Here is a 12,205-nt window from a genome sequence, read left to right as displayed (position 1 = left end):
GGTTAGCTGACTGATAGCTGGTAGGTAGTTAGCTGGCTAGTTTCAGTTGAGGGATTCCAGATCCGAAGTAAATAGAAATACTTTAGAAAAAAAACTGCCTCACCCAATGTGGCGTGGATCTGGTTGCAGGAGAGTAATTAGTAGTTGAGGTTTAGGAAAATATTTTTAAAAGATATGCGAAGAAAAATATATATACAAGGGACACGACAGGACAAAGACAAAAACGTCTGACTGCTACTCCATCTTGGATTTCGCCAATTCTTTGCGAGGCATTGGAAAACCTCCCTGGTCTTTGTGGATTAATCTGTGTTTGAAATTCACTGCTCGACTGAGGGACCTTATAGATAATTGTATGCATGTGTGGGGTACAGAGATCAGCTAGTCATGTTAAACACTATTATTTCACACAGAGTGAGTCAATGCAACTTGTGACTTGTTTAGCACATTTTTACTCCTGAACCTATTTAGCCTTGCCATAACAAAGAGGTTGAATACTTATTGAATACTTAAGGCATTTCAGGTTTTCATTTTTAATGACATTTGTAAAAACATAATTTCACTTTGGCATTATGGGGTATTGTGCGTAGGCCAGTGACACAAAATCTCAATTTAATCCATTTTAAATTCAGGCAGAAACAACAAAATGTGGGAAAAGTCAAGGGGTGTGAATACTTTCTGAAGGCACTGTATGTTCAAGTTATGTGCTCTTGTAGGAAGCAAAAACTCTCCCATTCCTGACCAAAATGTGCTATAACCGGGCTAGTAACTCAAAGAATATCAACAAATGTGCACACACGGCTACATGCTGCTCAGTGATCTCAAATGTGCATTATAGGCTCCTCTCCGACCAGGGGTGATGGAAAAAAACACTTGCACCCGTAAGAGAGAACAAAGCTGCTCCTCAGCCTACAACAAAATCACCAACTCAGTCATGAAGTTAAATATATTTCAATGCAACAAACCAAATTTACGTTGATTCAATCCCAATTTCCACAGCAAATCAGGAAAGCTAGTGTACATTTTAGTGAAGACCAATCTATTGTGTGTCTGCATGGGCTGGCAATTCTTCTGCGCTGGACTGCTCCAGGAGCTGCGTGGCTTAGAAAGAACATTGGACAGGACACCTGTTGAGGGCTGCAGCCTCGCTCTCTGGCAGCGCCGGTTGCACTAGACCAGACCAGAGCAGTTCAGAGTTTGCAGCTAGTTGGCGCTGTGGTGTACGTACCTCACAGTGGTCCCTGTACAGGTTCTGCAACTTCTTCACGTCGTTCATGTTGATGCGTTCGGGGAGGGGCTGGGTGCCCAGGTCAGGGATGGGGAACGGGGGCAGGACATGGGACACATCTGCAGACACAATGACACAGTTAAATCCCAAACAACAAAGTGGTGTCTAATAATCCTGTGAAGCGAGATCATTATTATTATTTTATTTTTTTATCTACATTATTCTTGCATCCAGTGATCAAACTGTGCTAGTCTTGCCCTAAGCTACCATGCAAGCTATCTAAAAGCCTGTCATCATCATTACCGTTACAGTGGGACAAAAAAGTATTTAGTCAGCCACCAATTGTGCAAGTTCTCCCACTTAAAAAGATGAGAGGCCTGTAATTTTCATCATAGGTACACTTAAACTATGACAGAAAATGAGATAAAAAAATCCTGAAAATCACATTGTAGGATTTTTAATTTATTTATTTGCAAATTATGGTGGAAAATAAGTATTTGGTCAATAACAAAAGTTTCTCAATACTTTGTTATATACCCTTTGTTGGCAATGACAGAGGTCAAAAGTCTTCACAAGGTTTTCACACACTGTTGCTGGTATTTTGGCCCATTCCTCCATGCAGATCTCCTCTAGAGCAGTGATGTTTTGGAGCTGTTGCTGGGCAACACAGACTTTCAACTCCCTCCAAAGATTTTCTATGGGGTTGAGATCTGGAGACTGGTTAGGCCACTCCAGGACCTTGAAATGCTTCTTACGAAGCCACTCCTTCGTTGCCCGGGCGGTGTGTTTGGGATCATTGTCATGCTGAAAGACCCAGCCACATTTCATCTTCAATGCCCTTGCTGATGGAGGTTAACACTCAAAATCTCACGATACATGGCCCCATTCATTCTTTCCTTTACACGGATCAGTCGTCCTGGTCCCTTTGCAGAAAAACAGCCCCAAAGCATGATGTTTCCACCCCCATGCTTCACAGTAGGTATGGTGTTCTTTGGATGCAACTCAGTATTCTTTGTCCTCCAAACACGACGAGTTGAGTTTTTACCAAAAAGTTCTATTTTGGTTTCATCTGACCATATGACATTCTCCCAATCTTCTTCTGGATCATCCAAATGCTCTCTAGCAAACTTCAGACGGGCCTGGACATGTACTGGCTTAAGCAGGGGGACACGTCTGGCACTGCAGGATTTGAGTCCCTGGCAGCGTAGTGTGTTACTGATGGTAGGCTTTGTTACTTTGGTCCCAGCTCTCTGCAGGTCATTCACTAGGTCCCCCCGTGTGGTTCTGGGATTTTTGCTCCCCATTCTTGTGATCATTTTGACCCCACGGGGTGAGATCTTGCGTGGAGCCCCAGATCGAGGGAGATTATCAGTGGTCTTGTATGTCTTCCATTTCCTAATAATTGCTCCCACAGTTGATTTCTTCAAACCAAGCTGCTTACCTATTGCAGATTCAGTCTTCCCAGCCTGGTGCAGGTCTACAATTTTGTTTCTGGTGTCCTTTGACAGCTCTTTGGTCTTGGCCATAGTGGAGTTTGGAGTGTGACTGTTTGAGGTTGTGGACAGGTGTCTTTTATACTGATAACAAGTTCAAACAGGTGCCATTAATACAGGTAACGAGTGGAGGACAGAGGAGCCTCTTAAAGAAGAAGTTACAGGTCTGTGAGAGCCAGAAATCTTGCTTGTTTGTAGGTGACCAAATACTTATTTTCCACCATAATTTGCAAATAAATTCATTAAAAATCCTACAATGTGATTTTCTGGATTTTTTTTTCTCATTTTGTCTGTCATAGTTGAAGTGTACCTATGATGAAAATTACAGGCCTCTCTCATCTTTTTAAGTGGGAGAACTTGCACAATTGGTGGCTGAATAAATACTTTTTTGCCCCACTGTATATCCTTTATTCACAAACTATGGCATTAATGTGAGCTCTGTTTTGGTACAGGGGACATGATGCGCTGCCTGACTGTTACAGTGTGGCTAGCGGCGATCCTTACCAATGTACTGCTGGTGGTGCTGGCTCTGGGCTGCCACAGACTGCTCTGGGGTGCTGGCTGAATGCTGGGAGCCTCCTGACAGGCTGTCCCCCATGCCATCCACCTTCTGGAGGGGCTTGAACCTGCGTAGAGGGGAGAGGGCAGCACAGCTATGTTGGGTGGGGCTGGGAAGAACTAAAGGATGACTGGGAAAGGAGAGGAAGCACAAAAGAGCAGTGGCGAGGAGAGGGTGGAGAATAAAGGCAGGTGTGAGAGGTTAAATAAACCATGTATCTGAAATAAGGGTGAGCGCACCATTTCACTCTGCTGCAGAGAAGCATAGCATTATAAAGTCCACTAAAAGGGTTTTTGGGCAGAGGACATGAGGTCAATTCTTTAAAAAAAGAATAACACAAATGAACTTAAGCTGACAGTATAGATGAAAGAAAACTAGAGTAGAGGAGGATGTGAGAGGTAGGGCTCACCTTTGTTTCTGGTGCACAGGCTGCTGTCTCATGGCCATGTACTGAGAGTCCTCTTGCAGTCTGTTGAGTGGGGAGTCTGGCTTCAGTCTAATGCCATAGTAGTGGTATTTGGAGTTGCCCCTGGAACAAACAGGAACATTAGGGGTTAATAAGCAAATATTGTATTCAGCTTTGTAAGTCTTATCATCAGAATAAATACTCACCATCACCACATCAATCAATCCAATCCATCATTAACACTACCCTGCTCTTCATCACCCTCACGGTCTTACCTTGTGCCTAGGCGGCGGGTCCTGAGGCCCATGAAGACGGAGCGGATGAGTTTCCCAAAGGAGGCAGCGTTGACCGGGTCCAGTTTCTGCTCCTGACAGTGGCGCAGGTAGTGGTTGTAGAGGGAGCTTCGGGGCAGGCTCACCCCCTCTGCTGTCTCATAGTTATCCAGCAGCCACTGCAGCTAAAACACACACAGCACAGAAACACACAGTCAGTCACACCTACTGGACCCTGTCTGCTGCACTCTGATCCTTACAGTACACCTCCATCCTAGGGTTGAAAGGCTAGAACCCGGTTCCCGAGATTAACCACCCAAAACCACTCCTTTTCCCCCCAGGTACACGCACACGCCAACTACCTGTTTAGTGAGTTTAAAGGAGAGAGAATTTAGATTGTGTTAAAACTGTCAAAGGGAGTGAATTTGTATATTTGAGGTATAGCAGGCACACACACGCAACCACACAGGCGTGCACACACAGGTGCACACCCCCCCGCGCGCACAGGCACACACACAGGTACACGCGCACACACACAGAGGTACACGCGCGCGCACACACACACACACACACAGAGGTACACGCGCGCACACACACACACACACACACACACACACAGAGGTACACGCGCGCACACACACACACACACAGAGGTACACGCGCGCGCACACACACACACACACACACACAGAGGTACACGCGCGCGCACACACACACGTGCGCACACACACACACAGAGGTACACGCACACACAGAGGTACACGCACACACAGAGGTACACGCACACACAGAGGTACACGCACACACACAAACCACCTGTTTAGTGAGTTTAAAGGAGAGAGAATTTAGATTTTGTGTTAACTGGCAAAGGGAGTGAATTAGTATATTTGATGTGATAATTGCAGGTACACACACACACACACGAGTACACACACTCCAACCACCTGATTAGTGAGTTTAAACAAAAGATCATTTTTATTTCATGTTAAAACTGTCAGAGGGAGTGAATTAGTATATTTGATGTGATAATTGCTCATTCGTATTATACCTGTCCACTAGAGAACTATAGAACTCTGTGGTCCCCTATTCCACAACAGGGTGGACACAATTATTTACCTGTCTGTGTGGATGGTGGAGACTAGGCTAGGTAAAAATAAGATGATTGGCAGTTGAAATATAAACATTTGGATATTTATCTCAATTTACAGGGTGGCCAGACAGTGTGACAGACACAGTGTGGAGTTGATGACAACAATATGACTGTCAGGTGGAGCTGCTTGATAATAAAGATTCTAGAGGTGACCGAGGGTTAAGAGCCGGAATGGAGAATAACCCCCTAACATCTAATGAAATAGCTGGTTTGAATGACAGCTCTGGTGGCATAATAAAGTAGAGAGTCAAGTAGTACTGCTTCTATTACCATATCACACTGTAATTATGGAGATGTGACCAACACACCTGCTCACATTATACAACATGTAATTGTTGACAAATAATGAGCGGGTCTTGATTCGCATGTGAATGTGTGCTTCCCTGACAGTAGAAAAGGGTGCATGGCGTTATGTGGCTATAACAATCACGTAGCTGTCACCATGTGGAGGATGGGGAATCTGAAAACGCAACAGGTTAAATACACGCGTAGCTTCTGTCAAGACCTCAAACTCAACGTCAACAAAACAAAGGAGATGATTGTGGACTTCAGGAAACAGCAGAGGGAGCACCCCCCTATCCACATCGATGGGACAGTAGTGGAGAGGGTAGTAAGTTTTAAATTCCTCGGTGTACACATCACGGACAAACTGAATTGGTCCACCCACACAGACAGCGTTGTGAAGAAGGCGCAGCAGCGCCTCTTCAACCTCAGGAGGCTGAAGAAATTCGGCGGGTCACCAAAAGCACTCACAAACTTCTACAGATGCACAATCGATAGCATCCTGTCGGGCTGTATCACCGCCTGGTACGGCAACTGCTCCGCCCACAACCGTAAGGCTCTCCAAAGGGTAGTGAGGTCTGCACAACGCATCACCGGGGGCAAACTACCTGGCCTCCAGGACACCTACACCACCCGATGTCACAGGAAGGCCATAAAGATCATCAAGGACAACAACCACCCGAGCCACTGCCTGTTCACCCCGCTATCATCCAGAAGGCAAGGTCAGTACAGGTGCATCAAATCAGGGACCGAGAGACTGAAAAACAGCTTCTATCTCAAGGCCATCAGACTGTTAAACAGCCACCACTAACATTGAGTGGCTGCTGCCAACATACTGACTCAACTCCAGCCCACTTTAATAATGGAAATTGATCAAAAATGTATCACTAGCCACTTTAAACAATGCCACTTAATATAACGTTTACATACCCTACATTACGCATCTCATATGTATATACTGTACTCGATACCATCTACTGCATCTTGCCTATGCCGTTCTGTACCATTACTCATTCATATATCTTTAAGTACATATTCTTTATCCCTTTACAATTGTGTGTATAAGGTAGTAGTTGTGGAATTGTTAGGTTAGATTACTCGTTGGTTATTACTGCATTGTCGGAACTAGAAGCACAAGCATTTCGCTACACTCGCATTAACATATGCTAACAATGTGTATGTGACAAATAAAATTTGATTTGAAGACCAGGCAAGCTCAGCCAGCAGCAAGTCCCCCAATCAATAACTTGTTGAGAAACAAGTGGCAGCAGATGCAAGGAAAGTATCTGGTCAGACAATGCAGTGTTTTGGGTCACAGCACACTAAGGCTAGCAGTAGTCTGTCAGTATGTTTCCTTCAGCAGAAATCACAGTGAAGTGGTAAGGTAGAGCCAGGGAGACAAAGGCAGGCCTTTCTAGTCCTTTTCAAAGAAAGTTCCTGATTGACTTACATGGCTGTTGAGCAGGCTGCTTTTGTGAGTTGCAATCCCTTCCGACTTTTGGAGGTTTTCAATCGCCATTTCAAGCTAAAGAAAAAAATTAGCATGCAAAAAATGAAACAGGATGTAGAAAAAAGGAGGAAAACGAAAGGGGGAAAACAAAAACACAAAACAGAAAGGAAATAAGAAAGTTAGCAGCAGCCAGATCTCTGCATTTCCATTACCCTCAGTCAATGTTGCAGCCAAATTCATTATTGGCTGAAAAAGCATGCAAATGAGAGGGACTCAAGGGGTTAAGCTGCTGACTGAAGGCCCTCCTTGTCTGACACTAATGTATGCAAATAATCTCTGCAAACAGGGTCACACTATGCGCAATGACAATGAGTCGACAAATTCCACCTAACACCCAATGAAAATCACCACACAATGCAAAACTTGAGAAGTTATATGTAACAGTCACTGTTGCAATCCATTTAGAACACAAATACAGTCCTAATAGAAAAACCTCCAACAGGAGCAATGTATTTCCATATCATCCCCCATCTTTTCTTTCCATTTGTTATCCCAAAGGAACCATTTCAATCAATTGACCAGATCATTTAGACTTTTTTCCTGCGGTATCATGGACTAGAGAAAATAGAAAGGAGTTAAACTAGCAGGCATAGCAGATGACAAAACCTGAGAAGAAAAAAAAGCAGGCATCCTTCCAAAGTCTTCTAAGGGCTGTTGGCCAAATGAGGCCCAGGGGTTGCTTTGTATTGCAGGGCGCTCAAGTGCCTGTGAAAAACTCTAAAACAAAGTATAGCCAAATTACTTGAACCAGCCTGCACCCTGCTTCCACTGTCCCGCTTCTCCAGTAACGCCATGGGGCACTGGGAAGGCTGAGGCCCACCCCATACTCAGGTTTCCCTGAGGCTCAGCAGATAGGCCAGGCAGGCAGTGGTGAGGATAGTCACACCAGCGTGCGTCACAGGCACAGCAGCGCACAGCAGGGAATGTGTCTGCTACAGCAGGGCAATTTGTTTGTTGGTGTAACTAATGACTTATACACACTTCAGAGAACACTTCAATCCATGCACGGCTTAAAAAGCTGTTTAGTAATGGAAACCATAAACCATCCCTCATGTTTGGGATGAGTTGGAATAACTGACTCTCAGACATGGCATTCATTTCTAAAGGTGTTGGTGCCTCTTCAATTCCATATAGTTTGATGGACTTACATAGTCACGTCACAATCATTTCACGGAGATACCTACTGGACTGGAAACGTAATTCTTCCTACTAAATCCATAAATCCCAACAAGGACACAGAGTATATGTATCCAAGGTGCTCACCATAGCGGAGGAGGAGCGGGAGGAGTGTGAGGCGTGGTGGCGGCCTCCCTCCATGCCCCCGCCGTGGATCAGGTAGGTGCTGCCACCTGAGATGATCTGACTGCCGCCCACATCCATGGCGATGCCCACCATGCCGTGGGGCGGCACACCGCTGGCGGAGGAGACCACCGTCGTGACCTGGGAACCCCCGCCCTGAGAGTCAAAATAGGCTCCTCCACTGCCCTGGCCATACAGCTGGGCCTCAGGGTTATAGGAGTAGGCTGTCCGGCTGGAGAGAGAGGTGCCATAAGTTAAAGGTATGACCTCAGATTTATACAGAATGAAACAGCAATCCCATAACATTACATTCACTTAGTTTGTGTTTTTAATTATAATACTACACATCTACAATCTCACGTTAGGGGTTCAATTAGCTTTAAAAGCAGCAATATGACATTTTTGGGGTGACACGACCAAATTTAAATAGAAATATGTGTTATAGATCGGTCATTCTCTTCGAAAGCAAGTCTAAGAAGCAGTAGATCGGTTTTGTTTTTGTGCTTACTTTCAGTTTTGTACACCAGCTTCTAACAGCTGAAAATACAATATTTTTGGTTATGGAAAATATATCAGTGGTTTAGATGGTACAATGATTCTCTACACTATACTTGCTTGTTTTGTCACATAAATTCTAATAGTTTGCTTATTTTCAGTTTTTGCAACCAGGAAATGGCAGAGCGATTTCTACATAGTGCATCTTTTCATGGTATTCTATTTAGAAGTATTTTAAAGCCCGCTGGAACATATTCCATTGCCTTAAATGAAGAGCACTGCAATACTTACATGGTTCCATTAGTGTAAACTGCTTCGCCCCCCTCTCCCACATATTGAACCTGGGAGGGGTAGACATGATGGATCTGCTGGACCTATGGCGAAATAAACAACCTTTGAGCATTATTGTCATCAAGAGGGAGTATCCACTTCTAGGCTATTTTTCATTCCTTGAAATGAGATAAAACATCTATGCTTGTTAGTAATCAAAATAGAGTAACTCATGTCTTCCGTAATCATAATATTGATTTGGGCAGCAGGTAGCCTAGTGGTTAGAGCATTGGGCCAGTAACCGAAAGATTGCTAGATCAAATCCCCGAGCTAACAAGGTAAACATCTGTCGTTCTGCCCCTGAACAAAGAAGTTAACCCACTGTTCCTAGGCCATCATTGTAAATAAGAATTTGTTCTTAACTGACTCGCCTAGTTAAATAAAATACAAATGTAAAAAAATATATTACCACAGTGCTGTCAGTAGGTGGCAGTGGGACTAAAGTGTCATGCTGAGAAAAAAGAAAATCCCTGCTGAGCACTTGAAGCACACCTGATTGAGATCTAACAGCCATTATATCAGTTAGAAACCAATACCATTCAAAAGCAACAACGCTTACAATACAGTGGAGAATGTGATTGGTATCAATATGTCTGATGCTACTGTGGTGGAGCCATGCTGTGCGTGTGGATAAAGCCCGACTGATTGAGTGTCCTGGGGGCTGGAGAGAAGGAAGGAGGGGTGGTGAGGAGACTGTGTGTACCTGCTGAGGGACCTGTTGCACCCGGGGGACTGACAGCTGCTGCACCTGCGCTCCTTTCTGGGCTGAGCCTGTGGCCTGAACCAGCACCCTCTGGGGGGAGAGAACACGCACCATTATTGGTAAGCACATAAGATGCACACGCAAAACACACACTATGGAAAGAGTACCAGATAACCACTAACGAAACATGGAACTTGACTGAATTTTTGACATGACTTTTGGTAGAATATCCTTCCTTATTATATGTACACTGTGGCTTGTGCAAAACCTTTCTTCTTAAGACAACTATGAAGTGAATGCTGGTAGGAAAGACTATGCTTTCCTATCCAGCAGCAATGCAGCCTTACAGTCAACATATTTTTGTGCAAGTCCATTCTAGTCTTTCACTAATTACAGGAGACCACAATGTTTGTTTGGGACGTTTTTCTTTGGCGGTTGCAGAAGACCACTCCTGGTATCCCTCTTCAGGGTTGTGTTGATGGAGATGTGTGTTCATGACAACAAAAACTAAATTGACGTTTCCTCTTATAGAGAAAAAAAATGTTGAGGTAGACTGCGGTGTAGTATAGGCCTATAGCTCAGCACTGGCTTCTCTCAAGCATAGCCAGCTGTCAAGGCACATATTATACACTATCCAAAAATATTAACATACGGATATTTACTGCTTGGTTTCAATGGATTCTCTCGTCAACCCATGTCCTTTTCCCAGAACTTTGAACAGCTGTGGCAATACAATGTTATAGGTCCTAATTGTACTAATGAGAAACTCCTGCCTAGCCAGATCTGATCACACACAACAACATGATATCAAATTATTCATGATGCCGTCAGCCACATCTAGGCAAGTGCTTGTTGACATATTTTTGGGGTTCTTAATGTACTGTAGACTGGAAATAAATTCACATTAAAGGATTGCTCTGCAGTATAATACATCTGGTATAAATGATTCATAAAATCAACAGGGTTGTTGAGAATTCCCTTTTAACATTCTGCTGCTCTTCCCCAGTGCATGGCGTGAGTGGCTTGGTTCCCCTGGGGAGAATATTGTGTGTTGGGAGTGAGGTGGGATGCTGTGATGTAGAGCACTGTGTAGGGCTGTTGTGGTGACTGTTAGTCATGACCGCAGTAAAATTCCACGTGACCATTGAGTCATGGTAATATAAATTGTTGCACTCCGGACATGCTTATGTAGTACCCAACTCAGTAACAACCAACAGGTCCTAATGGCCTGGTACTCAGGGCTCTATTGTTCCTCTAACCACTCTGACATCAATGCAAATGCAATCTAAAATCACATCAAACACTTATCAAAACAGGAGGTCTATCATACTTACACACTTAGGCCTATCAAACTCACATAACTGTGATGATCAGTTTGAAGAAAGAAGTTCAACAGCAGGTTGAAACTGAGTGTAAAACATGGTAGTTCTGAGTGTTGTTTGAAAGCCTAACACAACGAAATGTACAGCACTATCTAAGGTGATGATTAATTCAAAACTCTCATTCGCATATTAGAGCAGAGTTCAAATTATTATTGTGCCATTATTACAATACATAGCCTACCGCATATTACTCATTGCAAAAAAAAAAAAAAAAAAAAAATTATTAAGATGTCTTTGGTAAATAATTGGTCTGGCCTATACTCGAACATTCATTTTTTGGGGGAGTAATCGTCTTTGAGTGTGGACTTTATTATGTATATTGGATGGACTGGTTACCTTATGCTACGCTCCAAAATGTCAATCCATGAGTCTCGAAGAGAACATAATATAGCCCTAGATGATGCTGTTGGTTCATTGATTGTGAATTTGATTTTGAATAGCTCAGTAACAGGGAATGTTGTATATTTTCATCATTAATTGGGCAACACATTACCTTTAGCTACAGAATCTCACCACCATGCGTTTCCATCTCCTATGCTCTCTCCTTTATTCCTTTCTCAAGCGTACAGACGGGCTGTCAGCAGTTTAGTGAAATATGTTTGGTATGAAAACATGATACTATCGATGTGCACAAACAGATTCCACTTGGTTTCCCAAATTCAGCACTGGGTAGTTGCAGGAACAAGGTTGGAGGCCATGGCATACAGAGTTTAGGCGCAATATCATGTCGGGCAGAGAGGGCATGCTCCTCAAACAATGGTTGATGTGTGGAGTGAAATAAGTGTTATATTTATTTTTCAGCTGCTCATAGGACTGGGCGATAGGGCCAAAATATCCTATCACGATATTTTTAAAAAATTGGACGGTATGACGGGGTGGCCGTAAGGTGGCAACACATACATTTTAAGTGATTTCAATGGCTCTGTCTCCATTCTGATTGTTTTGAACTGGTCAATTGAACTGTTACATTTTTTTTTTAAATAAAAAATAAAAAAGCACTTTCAGCAATTGCTGCATTACCTGCACTCATTTGAGAATTTCCACACTGCCAAGTAGGGCTGCACAATATGGGCAAACAATCAAGGCCTTATTTTTAAGC

The 12,205-nt window shown here is 43.6% G+C and overlaps 1 protein-coding gene across 4 annotated transcripts in view; it reads right to left on the bottom strand.

Moving 5' to 3' along the window:
- Positions 1–12,205, bottom strand: part of rfx2 (regulatory factor X, 2 (influences HLA class II expression)) — a 76,996-nt gene that overhangs the window by 20,700 nt on the left and 44,091 nt on the right. The window contains exons 3-11 of one of the 4 annotated variants that reach the window (XM_055861349.1): positions 9,725–9,814; positions 9,431–9,472; positions 8,983–9,065; positions 8,161–8,428; positions 6,838–6,912; positions 3,959–4,140; positions 3,687–3,806; positions 3,223–3,344; positions 1,226–1,344 (exon numbers count right to left, since the gene is read on the bottom strand). In XM_055861349.1, the coding sequence (XP_055717324.1) occupies positions 1,226–1,344; positions 3,223–3,344; positions 3,687–3,806; positions 3,959–4,140; positions 6,838–6,912; positions 8,161–8,428; positions 8,983–9,065; positions 9,431–9,472; positions 9,725–9,814 (1,101 nt within the window). The remainder of the gene's footprint in view (positions 1–1,225; positions 1,345–3,222; positions 3,345–3,686; positions 3,807–3,958; positions 4,141–6,837; positions 6,913–8,160; positions 8,429–8,982; positions 9,066–9,430; positions 9,473–9,724; positions 9,815–12,205) is intronic. The other 3 variants (XM_055861351.1, XM_055861350.1, XM_055861352.1) reach the window with 3 other exon arrangements.

This window comes from Salvelinus fontinalis, chromosome 14, assembly GCF_029448725.1.
Source record: "Salvelinus fontinalis isolate EN_2023a chromosome 14, ASM2944872v1, whole genome shotgun sequence".
NCBI lineage: Eukaryota > Metazoa > Chordata > Actinopteri > Salmoniformes > Salmonidae > Salvelinus > Salvelinus fontinalis.
Note: the sequence above shows the minus strand (reverse complement) of the source record. Positions and strands in the feature narration are given on the sequence as shown.